Source organism: Rhinopithecus roxellana, chromosome 4 (genome assembly GCF_007565055.1).
Source record: "Rhinopithecus roxellana isolate Shanxi Qingling chromosome 4, ASM756505v1, whole genome shotgun sequence".
In the NCBI taxonomy this organism is placed as follows: Eukaryota; Metazoa; Chordata; class Mammalia; order Primates; family Cercopithecidae; genus Rhinopithecus; species Rhinopithecus roxellana.
In genome coordinates, this window is record NC_044552.1 from 154,682,485 (window position 1) to 154,698,602 (window position 16,118).

At 37.5% G+C, this 16,118-nt stretch overlaps 1 protein-coding gene across 8 annotated transcripts in view; it reads right to left on the reverse strand.

Annotated features, from left to right (window-relative positions):
- Positions 1 to 16,118, reverse strand: part of QKI (QKI, KH domain containing RNA binding) — a 164,060-nt gene that overhangs the window by 88,067 nt on the left and 59,875 nt on the right. For all 8 annotated transcript variants that reach the window (XR_004056690.1, XM_030928154.1, XM_030928159.1 and 5 more), the window contains exon 3: positions 13,103 to 13,219. Coding sequence is in view for 7 of the 8 variants with exons in the window: in XM_030928154.1 (XP_030784014.1) it covers positions 13,103 to 13,219 (117 nt within the window). In the remaining variant the exon portion in view is untranslated. The remainder of the gene's footprint in view (positions 1 to 13,102; positions 13,220 to 16,118) is intronic.

Genomic DNA, 16,118 nt, shown 5'->3' on the forward strand with positions numbered 1-16,118 from the left:
ACAAAAGTAGAGGAGGAGGGGCACCAGGAAGCTAGTTTACAATCCTGAAACAAACATACCACGTCACAGCTGGCATTTAAACCAGTGCTGCCAGAAGTGCAGCCGACAAGTACAGAAAACAAGCCTGTTCAGAAACTCTTTCAGCATTCTGACAGGATAATTTTATGTCTCTTGATAAAAGAAAGTTTTAAATGAGGTTAAAATATGCCTTTTTAAAATCTGACTTCTCTGATAACTCATTTTATTATATTTCACCGAAAGATATAATAGATTGAATTTTTTTTAGTGGGTCTCTTACCATAGACAGTTTGAAAAGCACTGAAAGAATGGCAGGTCTTCTTTTCTCTTTAAAAACAAACCAATCTACCACTTTTGAAGTTGAGTTCAAATACCATATATCACATGACATCTTAACAAAGAAGAGAACTAAGGCTACTAGGCAATAAACTTTTAGCTAGGGCAGAACACCTGTAAGACAAGCACTGTCATTAAATACGTCAAAGTCTCTTAAGTTTAAGAGATTATATTTGTTTTGAATTCAAAGTAGATTAAGATCAGAGGATTGAAGTTTCAAAGACTTTATCCTAACACAAGTAAGAATTTTCTAAGGCAGAGTTGTCTGAGACTTGATCATTTGTCTTCTGCCTTTAGTCACTTCCCACTTCTGTCCATCTCTTCCACTACTGTCAAGTTACCTTTCCAAAACAATTAATATGTCATATAACTTCTCACCTTTAAAAGAAAAGAGTGTCAGTGCACTGCTTTCAAAATGAAATCAATTTGGATATAAGGTTCAAGGTCCTTTATCCTCAGACTTCAGCCTTACCTCCAATACCAACACTCCACTGTGCCCCATATCTTCCACTGAGACACACCGAGCATCCACATAGCAACATACCCTGGTTGATTCTATTTCTGATGTCTAGAATACCATTTTACTTATTTGACTGGTAAACTCCTACTTCAGTCAATCTTCTCTAGCTTCCTTAAAAAACCTCCAACCTTCAAAGAACACATTACTTCTTGACTTCCTGTGGCACGATGTATATATCATCTCCATTGTATTAGTTCACTGTCAATATATCAGTCTCCCAGGGGTGAAAGTTCCTTGAGGGCAAAAAATCATAGGCATTCAAAAAAATAACTGCTGCCTCAGATTGTGTTAAATTAACTATGGCAGAAGGTAACGAAAACTGAATAACACTCATTTGTAGTACTACTTACTGAAATATCACTGAATTAAGTATCACAAAAATGGTTTAGACTCGGTGACTAAATAAGGTTCCCTCTAGACCACGTTAAATAAGAGTACACATTTCATTGCCACTTCTCTAAAGCAACTCATCTGTTTTCATAGCTAATTCTACTATTCAATTGGATTCATGAAAGTTGGTAAATAGGCAATTTGTAAGATTAAGCCTTTAACAAAGAATCTGTAACAGTTCCTACTCCCTAATTCATCTCATCAAATGGTACCAATAAGGAGACTGAAGAAAGAGGGGGATATATATATATGGTTTGATGGTGAGGCAGTAATATAAAATGCAAGAAAAAACCATTTCTCACAGGGGACACCTTTCTCAACTAAGAATTCCACATGAGAATCAAATTTCAATGCCCAGCCCAAGACATAAATTATATGTAGTTAACTTATCTCCTGTGTAACAATAACAATAATGGCTCTCTTGATGAATCATCCTTAATAAAATGAAATAATTCCTACGTTCTATGGTTCAGATGAGGAACCCCAGCTGAGAAAAGCTTGTAAGCTTATGGAAAATCAAAGCATATTTCCACTTAAAAACATTTAAATAGTAAGTAGTTTATTAAGCCCAGCCAGAAGTTATTACAATTACAATGTGCCTTAAGACATGCTGTAATGGTACCATTTCAAGTAAGCCTAACCATTATTTATAAACTGCTTCAGTCAGAAAATTTTAAAAAAACACTACAAACAATAGCTGGGAAACTGAAGATGGTAACAGTGTTCATAACAGTAATGACTTTTTCACACACACACACACACAGCATAACTTCTTTGAAAGTGCCTTTAACAGATGCTCAATCTATTGCAAAACAGAGCGAAGTTTTGTGAAGCTGTGGGGAAACTGCTACTCTCATACACTGCTGATGGTAATGCAAACCACCACCCCAAGACAGTGGAATTTAGCACTAACTAACAAAATCACACACCACAATCCTACTTCTACAATTCTATCCCAAACATAAACTAGCAACTTCAAGAAACACTTGTCAACACAGCACTATTCCTATTTGTAACGGCAAAAAAAGGAATAAAGGCTGTTCTTTATATACTCCCATTAAATGATCACAATATACTGTTAAGTGAAACAAATAATAAAGGTATGAAAAAGTGCTGAGAGTATAATAATCTATGAAAGGAGAAATTACACACACACATACACACAGAAAAAACTGTTACATAACTGCTTACGTTAAAAAAAGAAAGAAAGAAAGTGAAGCAGAAAGAGAGAGAGAGAAGAGAGAGAGCGAGAGCGAGAGAGAGAAGAGAAGAGAGACGAAAAGAGAAGAGAAGAAGAAAGAACAGAAAAAGAAAGAAAGAAAGACAAGCAGAAGAAAAAAAGAGGAAAGGAATAAACCCAAAACGCAAAAAGAACGAAGAACAAACAGAAGAAGAGGACAAGTAAAGAAACAAAAAGACAGAAAGAAAGAAAGAAATGGAAGGATAAACCAAAAACTGAAAATAAAAAATCTACCCAAACAGAAAGGGAGGACTAGGTAAACAAATGGGCCAGAGATAAAAGTCATACTTTATAAAAATTCTCCGCTTTGTATATTTTGCTTTGGAGCCATGTAAATATTTTAAAGTAGAAAACAGGAAAATATTTTATGCAATTTCCACAACTAGAAAACCAAGTGCAACAAATGAACCTAACCATGGATCTGTATACTAGCGTAACTGTTACATATAAAAATTATTCCAAGTACTTTAAAAGATGGTAACTTGTATCTAGTGGATATACCCTCAAAATAGGAAGAGCTCAGTGTAAAACTGTTGTCACCAACTATATAATTGGTAGTAGTGTTTATAGTTATACTGAGACTGTTTTGTATTCCTTTTTTGAAATAAAGCAAATGAACCATTATTTTGTGTCATTAGGAACCAGAATTTTCACTAAGAAGATACAGATAGAAGATTAAATAAAAACATTATAGTCCTAAATTTAATGAGAATGAATTTGTGAAAATATTCGTGTGCATTTCACAGCTCTGAAAAGCCTACAATAATGAGCATCACTAGAGCCCAGATTATAATCTCTGCACTATTTCTGTTTTTGTTTTGTTTTGTTTTCAGTCAGTGTTTGTTGTTAACAAAGCTTCCCTAAAAAATTGGCTGATGCCAAGTCTGAGGAAGAATTCTTACAAGAAGAGTGCAGAGTATCGTATCATACTACACTAGAAAGCACAGTTACTATTCCCATCTACTAGGTTTATATTGAAAAGATTTAGAAGTCAATGCAAAGAAGTCCCTCCAATGGCCAAACAACTTGAGCGCCAGTGAAAAATAGTAACTTCAATGAACTGAAACATATACAACTGTTAAAATGCATTCGTAGTGATACCCAAAGTGGGGGAAGAAAAACAATTATTCTTTCGGTCTGTAGGATTCCTGGGAACCAATTCACTATTTAAAAACTAGCAAATAATTAAACATTTATTCTACTTTTCTGATAAAAACTGTATCTAGCTAATATGAAGAAATAGAATATGGCTATTCTGCAACTCCCACTGAAAAAAAAAGGACCTAGAAAACAATCAACAATGATTGCTAAAATCACAGAGAGGAAATGAGACTTTATGTACTACTATCACAACACTAGCTATGAAATATTCCTTCAAAAAAGAACAGAAATGAGGAAGAGAAGGTGAGAGAGCTGAATCTAATTAAACCTTTGTCACTACCAATTTACAAGAAATATAGGGAACAGAGATAAATGTTAAACACCACCATGAAAATGCCACCAGCAAAATCCACGGGAATTCAAGACAAATCACCCAGTGAGGCCAAGAGGAAGAAATGGCCGTTTGGAAGGTGGCTTAAGAGATCTATCAATTACAATGTAGATGACCCTCATTTGTATGCTCATTAAAACAAATCATTTTAAAAGCATATTTATGAGACACCAGGGAAGCTATTAACACTGACTACGTATTTGATGATAAAGAATTTTCTAGAGATTAAAACACAAACACATTATCATTAGAGTTCTTCTATTTCAGAGATAGCTAATAAAACATTTACAGTTGAAATTATACATCTGAATTTGCTTCCAAAATAATCTGTGAGGCAAAAGGTGGAGAAAGGCAATGGGGAATGAGAGAGTTCCCTCTTCAAAAGAGAGAGGCAATGCTGACCCTGGGTGATGGGTAAATGAGAGTTCACTACTCTACTTGTCTTTCCATTGCTTAAAATTGTGCATAATGAAAAGTTAAAAAACAAAAACAAAAAATCATACCCACGCTAGAGCTTGTCAGAGAGCTAAGTATTCAACAAGATCGATAAACCAGGCTGTTTGGAACTCTACTTCTCTACTTGTGCTTGATGTTATGCTACCAACTGCCAAAGCCACTCTGGTGTATCAATCACAAGACTGAATTAATTTATCTCTTTCAAAGTGTTGACACAGCAGTAACATATTTCATAAAAAAAACTTGTAAGTTTCCCCACCCAAAAATTCAAGGAAATTTATTTTTGCATATCACTATGAAGGCTGCCCTGAAATGTCCTTTAAGTGCACGTTCCTATTACCTAGCACAAAGTTTTAGGCATAAAGCTCTACTATTTGGTGAACTGACACAGGACAGGATATAGAGTTGCAGGAAAAAATGCTGATTATAAAGCAGCAAATATAATATGATCCACTTAATATACCACATGTGTACATATGTATAACTGCATGAAGAACAATCTACAAGACATACCAAACTATAAACAAGTGTAGTGTCTAAACTAATGGAATGTCAGGAGCCTTTATTTTTCTTGAGACCCTCTGGGACTTTCTCACTTTTCTTTTCTTTTTTTTTTTTTTTTTTTTTTTTGAGATGGAGTTTCGCTCTCCTTGCCTAGGCTGGAGTGCAATGGCGTAATCTTGGCTCACCCCAACCTCCGCCCCCTGGGTTCAAGCGATTCTCCTGCCTCGGCCTCCAGAGTAGGTGGGATTACAGGCATGCACCAGCATGCCTGGCTAATTTTGTATTTTCAGTAGAGACGGGGTTTCTACATGTTGGTCAGGTTGGTCTCGAACTCCTGACCTCAGGTGATCTGTCTGCCTCGGCCTCCCAAAGTGCTGGGATTACAGGTATGAGCGACTGTGCCCGGCCTACTTTGTCACTTTTCTAAAAATATAACATATTGACCAATTAAAATATATTTTAAGCACAACAAATAGGGCTAAGAAATCTCTACTATTAAGAGATACTTAACAATTTGTAATGTATATGAAAAGTATCATGTAAAAAAAGTTATTAAATGCTCTACCTAAATAAGTTCTGTAAAACAAAATTCAAAAATTCCACCTATGTCTGCAACTATACAATATGACTCTAATAACATTTCGTAAGTCATGTTCCACAAAACACTGTAGTTCTTCAAGAAGTTATAGAGACATCTTTAAAAAAAGAGAGACTATGGCCAAAGTATTTGGGAAACAGGTATTAAGTTAAAAACTATTACCAATTGATTTCAAAGCCCACATTCTGATAAGAATGATTTACACAACTGAATTTGAATATCCAGTGAGAGACAGAAGTTTCTATTTTGTGTACTCTTTAGGTAGAAATGAGGAACCGGGTGGCTTACTTCACTTCTTTAAGGCTCCATTTCTGTTAGAAGAGTGTGACTCTTTTCCAAGGTTGTCCCATGGTCTGAACATGATGCGGCACAGATAGTAAAAGTGGCTGATACCATCCAGCCCAAGCTTGTCCAACCCCCAGTCCATGGGCCACATGCGGCCCAGGAAGGCTTTGAATGTGGCCCCACACAAATTCGTAAACTTTCTTAAAACATTATGATTTGTTTTGTTTTTTGTTTCTTTGTTTTTTTTTCAGCTCATCAGCTATTGTTAGTGTATTTTATGTGTGGCCCATGACAATTTGTCATCTTCCAATGTGGTCCAGAGAAGCTAGAAGATTGGACACCCCTGCTCTAGCCACTGCATCAGCAGCCCTAGAATGGCTAGAAGAAGAGTGCATATCCCTTCATTTTGAGCAAAGAATTTGAACTGGAATTGCTGAGTCTTTGCACATTTCCAGATGATGCAACATCTGATTGACGTGGCTTTTGATAAACTGCATACATTTCACCGATCAACACATTGAGAGAGAAGGGAGGAGAGAAAAAGGAGGTGAGAAGCAGGAACCCACAAGCATTGCTAGTTAGTCTCCTCTTGTTTATGAGAAGGGAGATCTCAGAAGAGCTGACAAATTGCAGACTGATAAGACAAATCCATAAATGGCATCCCCTACAATGACAATGCATATGTATTCCCTAAGGGTGAACTTCAATGTACTACTTGTCACTCCACAACAATTTGCCAAGTACCTAATTATGTGCAAAACACTGTTCTGTTTTAATGGCTTACATATTTTCATTTGCTACATTAGAACCAGCTGACTCCCACCTGTTTCTAAAGGCGGACCACGCCTCCCAGCATGAATACATTTCTTTCATAGCCCTGGATACGGCCTCTGCAACCTCAAGTGAAACACCATAATTACTTTCTTTTCCTAAAATTACTCCTCTAGTCTGCCATACCACCCTGAATGCACCCAGTCTCATTCCTCTAGCATTTGTAATCTGCTCAAGTATATAGATTTCCATTAAGAACATAGGATTAAAACCTCTAGGAAGAATTCCTGAAACATCAAAGGAATGATAGTATGATATAGTGATTTTTGATAAAATAAATGTATTTGGTCTTTGTTTCCTGGCACAAATCTCCTAAAACCCTTGAATCTCCCAAGTAATACAGGCATACCTCCTTTTATTGTACTTCACATACACTGCAGTTTTACAAATTGAGGGCTTATGGCAACTCTGCATCAAACAAATCTTGTGGCACCATTTTTCCAACAGCATGTGCTCAATTTGTGTCTCCAAGCAGCATTTTGGTAATCTCACAATATTTCAAACTTTTACATTACTATTATTATTATGTCTAGCATGGTGACCCGTAGACAGTAATCTTTGAAATTACTACTGTAATTGTTCTGGGGTACACCAACCATGCCCATATAAGACAGTGAACTTAAGTGATAAGTAGTGTGTATGTCTGGACTACTACTGGAAGAAGATGACATCTAAAACTTTCACAGCTAGCGAGAAGTCAATGCCTGGCTTCAAACCTTCCAAAGACAGCCTGATTCTCTTGTTAGGGACTAATGCAACTGGTGACTTTATGTTGAAGCCAATGCTGATTTACCATTCCAAAAATATTACGGCACTTAAAAATTATGCTAAACGGGACAGGTGCAGTGGCTCACACCTGTAATCCCAGCATTTTGGAAGGCCAAGGTGGGCAGATCACTTGAGGCCAGGAGTTCGAGACTAGCCTGGCCAACACGGTGAAACCTCATCTCTACTAAAAATACAAAAAAATTAGCTGGGTGTGGTAATGCATGCTTGTAACCCCAACTACTCAGCAGGCTGAGGCACAATCACTTGAATCCGGAAGGCCGAGGTTGCAGTGACCTGAGATCGCACCACTGCACACCAGTCTGGGTGGTACAGCGAGACTCTGTCTTTGGGGGGAAAAAAAAAAGCTAATGTACCCTGCCTGTGCTCCATAATCGGAACAACAAAGCCTGGATGTCAGCAGAGAAAGGTTTACTGAATAATTTAAGCCTACTGTTGAGACATATTGCTCAGAAAAAGAGATTCCTTTCCAAATATCACTGCTCATTTTCAATGCACCTGGTAACCCAAAATCTCCGGTAGAGACATACAAAGAGATGGATGTTGTTTCATGCCTGCTAACACAGCATTCATTCTGTAGCTCATGGATCAGGGGTAATTTAGAATTTCAAGCCTTATTATTTAAAAACTGTCTTTCATAGGCTTACAGCTGCCACAGATAGTGATTCCTCTGATAAATCTGGGCAAAGTATACTGAAAACCTTCTGGATTACCATTCTCAGTTCCACTGAGAACATTCATGATTCATGGAGAGAGGCCAAAATATCAACATTTAGCAGGAGTCTGGAAAAAGTTGACTCCAACCCTCAAAGAAGACTCTGAGGGGTTCAGGAGTATGATGGGGGAAGAAACTGCAGATGTGGTGGAAAGAGCAAGAGAACTAGAATTGGAAGTGGGGCCTGAAGATGTGACTGAATTGCTGCAATGGCATGATCAAACTTGATCAGGAGTTGCTTCTTATGGATGAGTAGAGGAAGTGATTTCTTGAGATGAAATGTATTTATGGTGAAGATACTGTGAACACTGTTGAAGACAATAAAAAAATTTAGAATATTACATAAACTTAGTTTATAAAGCAACAGCAAAAGTTCTGTGGGTAAAATGCTATCAAAGAGCACTGCATGCTACAGAGACATCTTTTGGGAAAGGACGAGTAAATCCATGAGGCAAACTTCGTTCTTATTTTAAGCAATCGTCACACTCACCCCAACCATTGGGAACCACCACCCTGATCAGTCAGCAGCCATCAACATCCAGGCAAGGCCTTCCACCAGCAAAAGATTAACACTCCCTGAAGGCTCAGACGATCATTAGCATTTTTTAGCAACAAAGTATTTTTAAACTAAGGTATATGTATATTTTTTAGACATAATGCTGTTACACACTTAACAGACTATAGTAAGGTATAAACATAACTTGTATATGCACTAGGAAACTAAAAAAATGTGTGACTAGCTTTATTGCAATATTCCCTTATTGTGGTGGTCTGGAACCTGTTTGTGTCTTTTTGTATAATGAAGTAACAAATGGGTGGGGGTCCTGGATAGTCTCAAGATCAAAACTGATTGCCAGAGAAACCCCAACCAAGTAAAATAGAGGGCTGAGACTTTCAGCCTCATTTCCCAACCTCTAAGGAATGGAGAAAGGCTGAATGTTGAGTCAATCACCAATGGCCAATGATGAACATCAGTCATGCCTACATAATGAAACCTTCATTAAAAAAAACAGAAGGACAGGGTTTGGAGAGATTCCAAATAGCTGAACACATGGAAGAACCTGGAGGGTGGCACACTGGAGAAGGGATGGAAGCTCTGAGCCCCTTTCCACATGTCTTGCCCTATTCATCTTTTCCATCTGCTGTTCATCGGTATCCTTTGTAATATCCTTTATAATAAGTAAGTAAAGTGTTTCCCTGAGTTCGGTGAACTACTCTAGCAAATTAATTGAACCTGAGGAGGGACTTGCAAAAAAACACATTTACAGCTGGTCAAAAGCACAAGTCATCACTGGGGCTTGCAACTCGCATCTGAAGTGGAGACAGTCTTATGGGACTAAGCCCTCAACCTGTGGTATGTGACATCATTCCCAGTTTTGAATTGAATTAGAGGACATCCAGATGGTGTTTCCTGGAGATATGTTTGGTTTGTGGGGAGAAACCCTCATAGCATCTGGTGTCAGAAGTATACTGAGTGGTGTGTATGAAATGGTAGTCAAAGTTTATAATACTCAATATTCAAGTTGTTCTAATATGTCTGAAGTTATCACTCTTAGAAATGGTTTATAATTAGAAAATAATGTACAACAGCATAGAACTCAGACTTCAGTTTCTTTGTTTTTTTCTCCCAAGACAGAGTCTCGTTCTGTAGCCCAAGCTGGAGTGCACTGGCACATAATCATAGCTCACTGTTGATTCAACTCCTAGGCTCAAGCATCCTCCCTCCTCAGCCTACCTAGCAGCTGGGACTACAGGTGCACACCACCACACCTGGCTAATTTCTTTTTAAGTTTTATTGTAGAGATGAGGGTCTCACTATGTTGCCGAGGTTGGTCTTCAACTCCTGGGATCCTCCTGCCTCAGCCTCCCAAAGTGCTGAGATTACAGGTGTGAGCCACTGCACCCAGCCTAGTTTCAAATTCGACTGCCACATTTTGGCGTGTGACCTTTGGCAAATTACTCAACTTCCCCAAAGCTTTGGTCTCTTCATTTACAAAATAGGAATAATAAAACTTAGCCAAAACAGACAAGAAGTTCGTAATAGTTTTCAAGCCCTGGTTCTGTGATCTTAACCAGTACCATTCCACTGGGTATTTATGCACTAAATCAATGCTGTTGAGCCCATCGATAATGCTGAAATAACAATCCAAGAAAATGAAAATTAAAGTGGCATATTAACTTATTTGCTTAAAACCAGCAGCTTAGAGTAATACAGTACTATCTTCCCCAAAGCATTAGAAGTACACAGCATTTACAATTCTCTTTATTTACCAAACCTTTTCGGGGAACATGACGGAAGGTGCACCTAAGCCTTTCATTTATTACCTGAACTAGTCACTCCTTTCACAGATATTTTTTCAAGGCCTGCACTCTGTGCCAGGTACTCACCAAACACCAAGGAAATTAATACTCCATAAAACAGCCATGGTAGGCTCTCACTGAGTCTACCAGTGTAGGGAAGGATTCAGACAAGCACGCAACATTCCCATCATAACATTTTTTGTTAAAAGTAAAACAGGCAATCAGTAAATTAAGATTTTTTAGCTTTCTAAGTGTGTATAGATATACATATATCTATACACACGTTATATATACACATACATATATATATACACACACATCTATATATATGGAAAACTGTAGAAAAGTTTAAAGCAAACGGCTTTTTCTCTTGAACTCCTGAAATACATCTCAATGAGCTATCTTTATTACTTACATCAATACTTCTTTTTGTTTCCATCTCTTTTCATGTTCTTTACCAAATGGCCAAGCATTCCATTCCGACTTTACTTTTATTATAAACACTTATAAGAATGCAACAGTATAATCACACAGCTCTAATGCTCACTGTCTGTGAGGGCTTGAAAGAATGAGCAAGGTGAGTGGAGGGCCATTACCACAGAATTCACAGAAACTCAGAAGAGGGGGAAAAGGGGTTTCGTTAACTGGCTGACAGAATAGCTTAACTGATGAATATATACTAACCTTTTTGTACAGATTTATGTATCTGTCAGCTGTCAAGACTTCATTCACTGTCCATGGGCAATTAAACTAGTATTACTTAACGCCCACATAATCCTAAATTGAAACATGAGAACCAAAACTTTATGGCAACATTCATTTGAAAAGATTATCACTCAACTGATTCGAAATACGCACAAATTTTTTAAAATTCTAATAAAAAAATTTAATACATCTAAAAATGCTCAAGAACTCACAGACTCCCATGAAAATATCTTTCAACACAGCTGACAAAGAATACATTATAAGATTTTTAAATAATCAATATTATGAGAACTTTTTGCCCAAATTTCTTGGCTACTAAATCACTGATGAGGAGCAAAAATGAATGAGACCCAGTCAGCTTATGTGAGGGCTTAAAAGACATGAGGCAGAAGGCTCAGAAAACAAGTTTATCAGATACCCTGTGGGTCTGGTGTTCATTCCGTAAGTTCCACAAAGCGATTCAGTGGACAGGGTCGAACACAGCTAACCACGTACTCTTCCTAGATAGCCCTTTCAAGTCGATGGAAATAAAGGAAGAAAGGAAGGAAGAAAGAAAAAGAGAGACAGACAGACAGAAAGACAGACAGACCAAACCTTCCTAAAACACTTTTAATCTTTGGCCATCAAAATCTACTTTTTTTAAATCTGCCAATTTTTACAAGAATAGAAATTCAAAACTATCCTACCTCGCAGTATTGCTGGATAAAACAAACTAGGTTAATAAAATCTTCCTAATAATATTTAGATAGTTGGGTCTTTACTAGTTAAACCAGCAAAAGAAGAAATGGCAGGAGAAAAAAACCCACAGAAATAGAAACAAAATACTTTAAAATGTAAAATCAACACAAAATGTGGATGAAACCCACAATGTATCTCACATGGCTAGTGACTGCCTTCCTTTCAATAGAGTTCTGTCTTCTAACTCTCCCAGTGATGTGACATACATACAAAGTTATCTGACCATTCTTACTTAAATCTCATCAAAAGAAGTATTTCAGATTTTTCAAACTTTTAGTTATATACTTTTACACACATTACAGTCTGACTAATTTCCAAAATGGCAGCTTGCCAAAAGTAAATAACAAAGGAAGGTAACATGATGAACTGATATTTTAATTTGCTAAGTAAAAAAATGATAATGAACAAGGGAAAATTGCGAGGCGTGGTGGCTCATGCCTATAATCCCAGGTCTTTGGGAGGCTGAGGTGGGTGGATCACGACGTCATGAGTTCGAGACCAGACTGACCAACATGGTGAAACTCCATCTCTACTAAAAATATAAAAATTAGCTGGGCATGGTGGCGTGTGCCTGTAATCCCAGCTACTCAGGAGGCTGAGGCAGGAGAATCACTTGAACCCAGAAGGCGGAGGCTGCAGTGAGCCTAGACTGCACCACTGCACTCCAGCCTGGGCGAAAGAGCGAGACTCCGTCTCAAAAATAACAAACAAACAAAAAAGAAAAACAAGGGAAAATCATGACAACACCTTTAAAAAGTTTTAAAAGTTCCTGACATGGAACATAGTGGGTTTGTTTGCTCGTTTTTGAGATGGAGTTTTACTCCTATCACCCAGGCTGGAGTGCAGTGGCACGATCTGCAACCTCTGCCTCCTGGGTTCAAGCGATTCTCCTGCCTCAGCCTCCTGAGTAGCTGAGATTACAGGCACCCGCCACTACACCCAACTAATTTTTGTATTTTTTTAGTAAAGACAGTTTCACCATGTTGGCTAGGCTGGTCTCAAACTCCTGACCTCAGACGATCCGCCTGCCCCGGCCTCCCAAAGTGCTGGGATTACAGGCATGAGCCACCATGCCCGGCCTGGAATATAGTGTTTTAAGCACAAAAAAATCTGGAAATTTTATTATTAAGATGTAAAAGTATAGTAAGTTACTCACATAAAGACTCAGGCCATTTTCAAGGACTTACCTTTTTTTTATCCCTCATTGAGCCTTTGCCTCGGACCATGATTTTACATCCGGTTTCTGCTTCAAGTTGTTTGGCTGTAAGTCCTCTAGGTCCAAGGATTCTCCCAACAAAATTAAACTGAAAAAACAAAAAGGGTCACAATATATTATTCACTTGCTGGAACTTACAGCTCTTAAAAAATAAAGTATATCTACATTTACTTACTCAAGTTAAATGTCTTTTTAATACTAAGTTGAAATAAAATCTACAGCCCTTATGAATTTCTTGCTAAGTCTCAGATTTAATTACAATAGCTCATCGTTTAGCATTACATTTTCACAAGTATTAACACAAACTATGAACGAGGAACAGTATACAGCTAGAACAGGTACAACTGTCCATCAACATATAACCTAAAACAGACAGTATTAAAGAGTTTGACAAAATACTAGATGCTAGCCAAGAATGCAAGTCCCTTCCACAAAATGTCCAACTTCTCTTTGTAATGACAGTGTTGAAGAAATTGTTAGGGACTGCCCTTTCTACCAAAATCCTTGGGGGAAAGTCCTCTTTGATTTACCTAAGAAAAATTATACTTTCTCCAAAGCAACTGTTCAGAAATATGTTACCGAAAATTATGGGTTGGCTATGCTAAATGTGTCTTAAGAGTACATATTCCTTTCTACCTTTAACTGATAAGAAACCTAAACTCTGAATAGCACTAAATAGGACAGTGATATCAATAATTGTATAAATAAAAAATTGTACAATAAAAAAATAAAAAATTACCATCCCTCAACAGAAATTCCTAGTATTCATATATACAAGTTATTTCTTTAAGGCCAATAGGAAAAATGAGCTAAATCGTGAAAAGTAAATTTTCCTCATTTGCATGTCATCTGCATAAAAGACCAAAATATAAGAGTTTGCTATCAGCTCCACAAAATTCCACCGGTGGTTTTCATTTATTTATTCAATCAAATAGGTACTGATTCTTATGTATATGGTCTCCTATTTTTTCTGGCATTTATCCAACTGTTAGTATATCATTACATAAAAGTAACATGCTAGAAAACCCACTGCCATCAGGGCTTTAGAAGCTGGGTACTTCTGGTATCTTCTGTACTCCACTGGCTCTTATTTTGCATTGCCATACCTTAGAAACGTGATTCTCAAATGAAAGGTGGTAGGTAGTATGCTTATGTCATTCGAAGAAAGTCTCCGAGGGGATTTTCATACATCTTCTTTCACCCTATGTTGAGACTCACAGACTGATCTATAAGCAGTTAATTTAGCTCTTCAAGATCCTAGATTCTGAAATCTGCTAATAGCTCTTTATATTCAAATAAAGTCCCTTATCTTTGCCCAGTGCTTCAGTATATAATAATTTTACCTCTTTACCCAACCTAAACCCCCACTATGATCCATTTTAACAAAGGACTTCCAATTTAGAAACTCATCAACTTAACCTCCCCACGTCTTCAATTTAAATAAACTCAAGTAGTATATACTACAGTAATGTGCTTAAACTCTGAAAGCACACAGATTCTAGCTGGCATCCAAGCTCAAATACGAAAATAGTAATTAGGAATCTGAAAACTGACCTGGCGCAGCGGCTCACGCCTGTAATCCCAACATTTTGGGAGGCCGAGGCGGGTGGATCACTTTAGGTCAGGCGTTCAAGACCAGCCTGGCCAACATGGTGAAACCCCATCTCCACTAAAAATACAAAAATTAGCCGGGTTTGGTGGTGCATGCCTGTAATTCCAGCTACTTGGGTGGCCGAGGCATGAGAATCGCTTGAACCCAGGAGGTGGAGGTTGCCATGAGCTGAAATCATGCCACTGCACTCCAGCCTAGGTGACAAAGCGGGACTGTCTCCAAAAAAGAAAAAAGGGGGGGGGGGGAGAATCTGAAAATCACATCAAATAAACCTCAATTACAGAATGGGGACAATACTATCTGATAGAGCTACAGTGATGGCATGTACAGATATGTGTGTGTATAGCAACACAATACATACACAAGGTCCATTAAAAAGTGTGCCATATAGTTGACAAGAGCCTACCAAGTCTAAGGCAAATCCTTTTCTTAAAACCTCACGCTTTTACTCTTAATTAAGCTTGGAATGTCATTTCTAGAAGGAGGTGTGATCAGTAGCAAATTTTGCCCTATAGAACTCCAGAGAGACTTGATGCTCAGAGACTTGAGTTTTGCAGAAAACAAGAATGAAAAGGTGGAACTAATACATAGAACAAACGACCATCACTGCCCATAGAACACCAAAAGCCAGGCTTCTGACTTTAGTTTTTTCTCTAGAAAAATTGAAATAACCCATGAAAAGAATTCTGTGTTCCATTATATGGCTTCCATCTCAAAGACTAGCACTTTAGGTGGTCACCCCAAATTAAGGTTGGCAGTGGACAGCTCTGTTCCTGAACACAAGCTCCTAATTCAAATTTTCATTGCTTCACACTTAAACAACGTTCACCAAAGGTTCATGAAGGGCTCTATCATGAGAGAGACAGGACAAGATAAAGAAGCAGGACAAGAGACTGATCCTGGAGAAAAAAAAGACTACAGGGCAAAGATGATTTAAAAAAAAAAAATTTTTTTTTAGTATGTAGTGTTGAATTATTTTCTAAAATGGTTGTACATAATTTTATCCCTCCATATAGTATAAAAATTTCTTTTGATCCACTTCCTTTCCAATATTTATCATCAGTGTTTTTATACGTTAACCATTCTAGTGTATGTATTAAATGTTTCAATTAGCATTCCTCTGACTACTAATGAAGCTAAGCATTTTTTCATATTTGTTGGTCATTTGGATAAGCATTTTTCTGAAGGACATTTGAAGTTTCCTGTATTTTTCTATTGTGTTATCTTTTCTTTATTGTTGGGGTTACACAGCTGGCAGGTATTTTTCCCATCTGTGGCTTGTCTTCTCCCTCTTTAATGGTGTGTTATGATGACTGAAAGTTTTTAATTTTAATGTAGTTCAAATTTTCAACCTTATCTTCATGGTTAGTGTTTT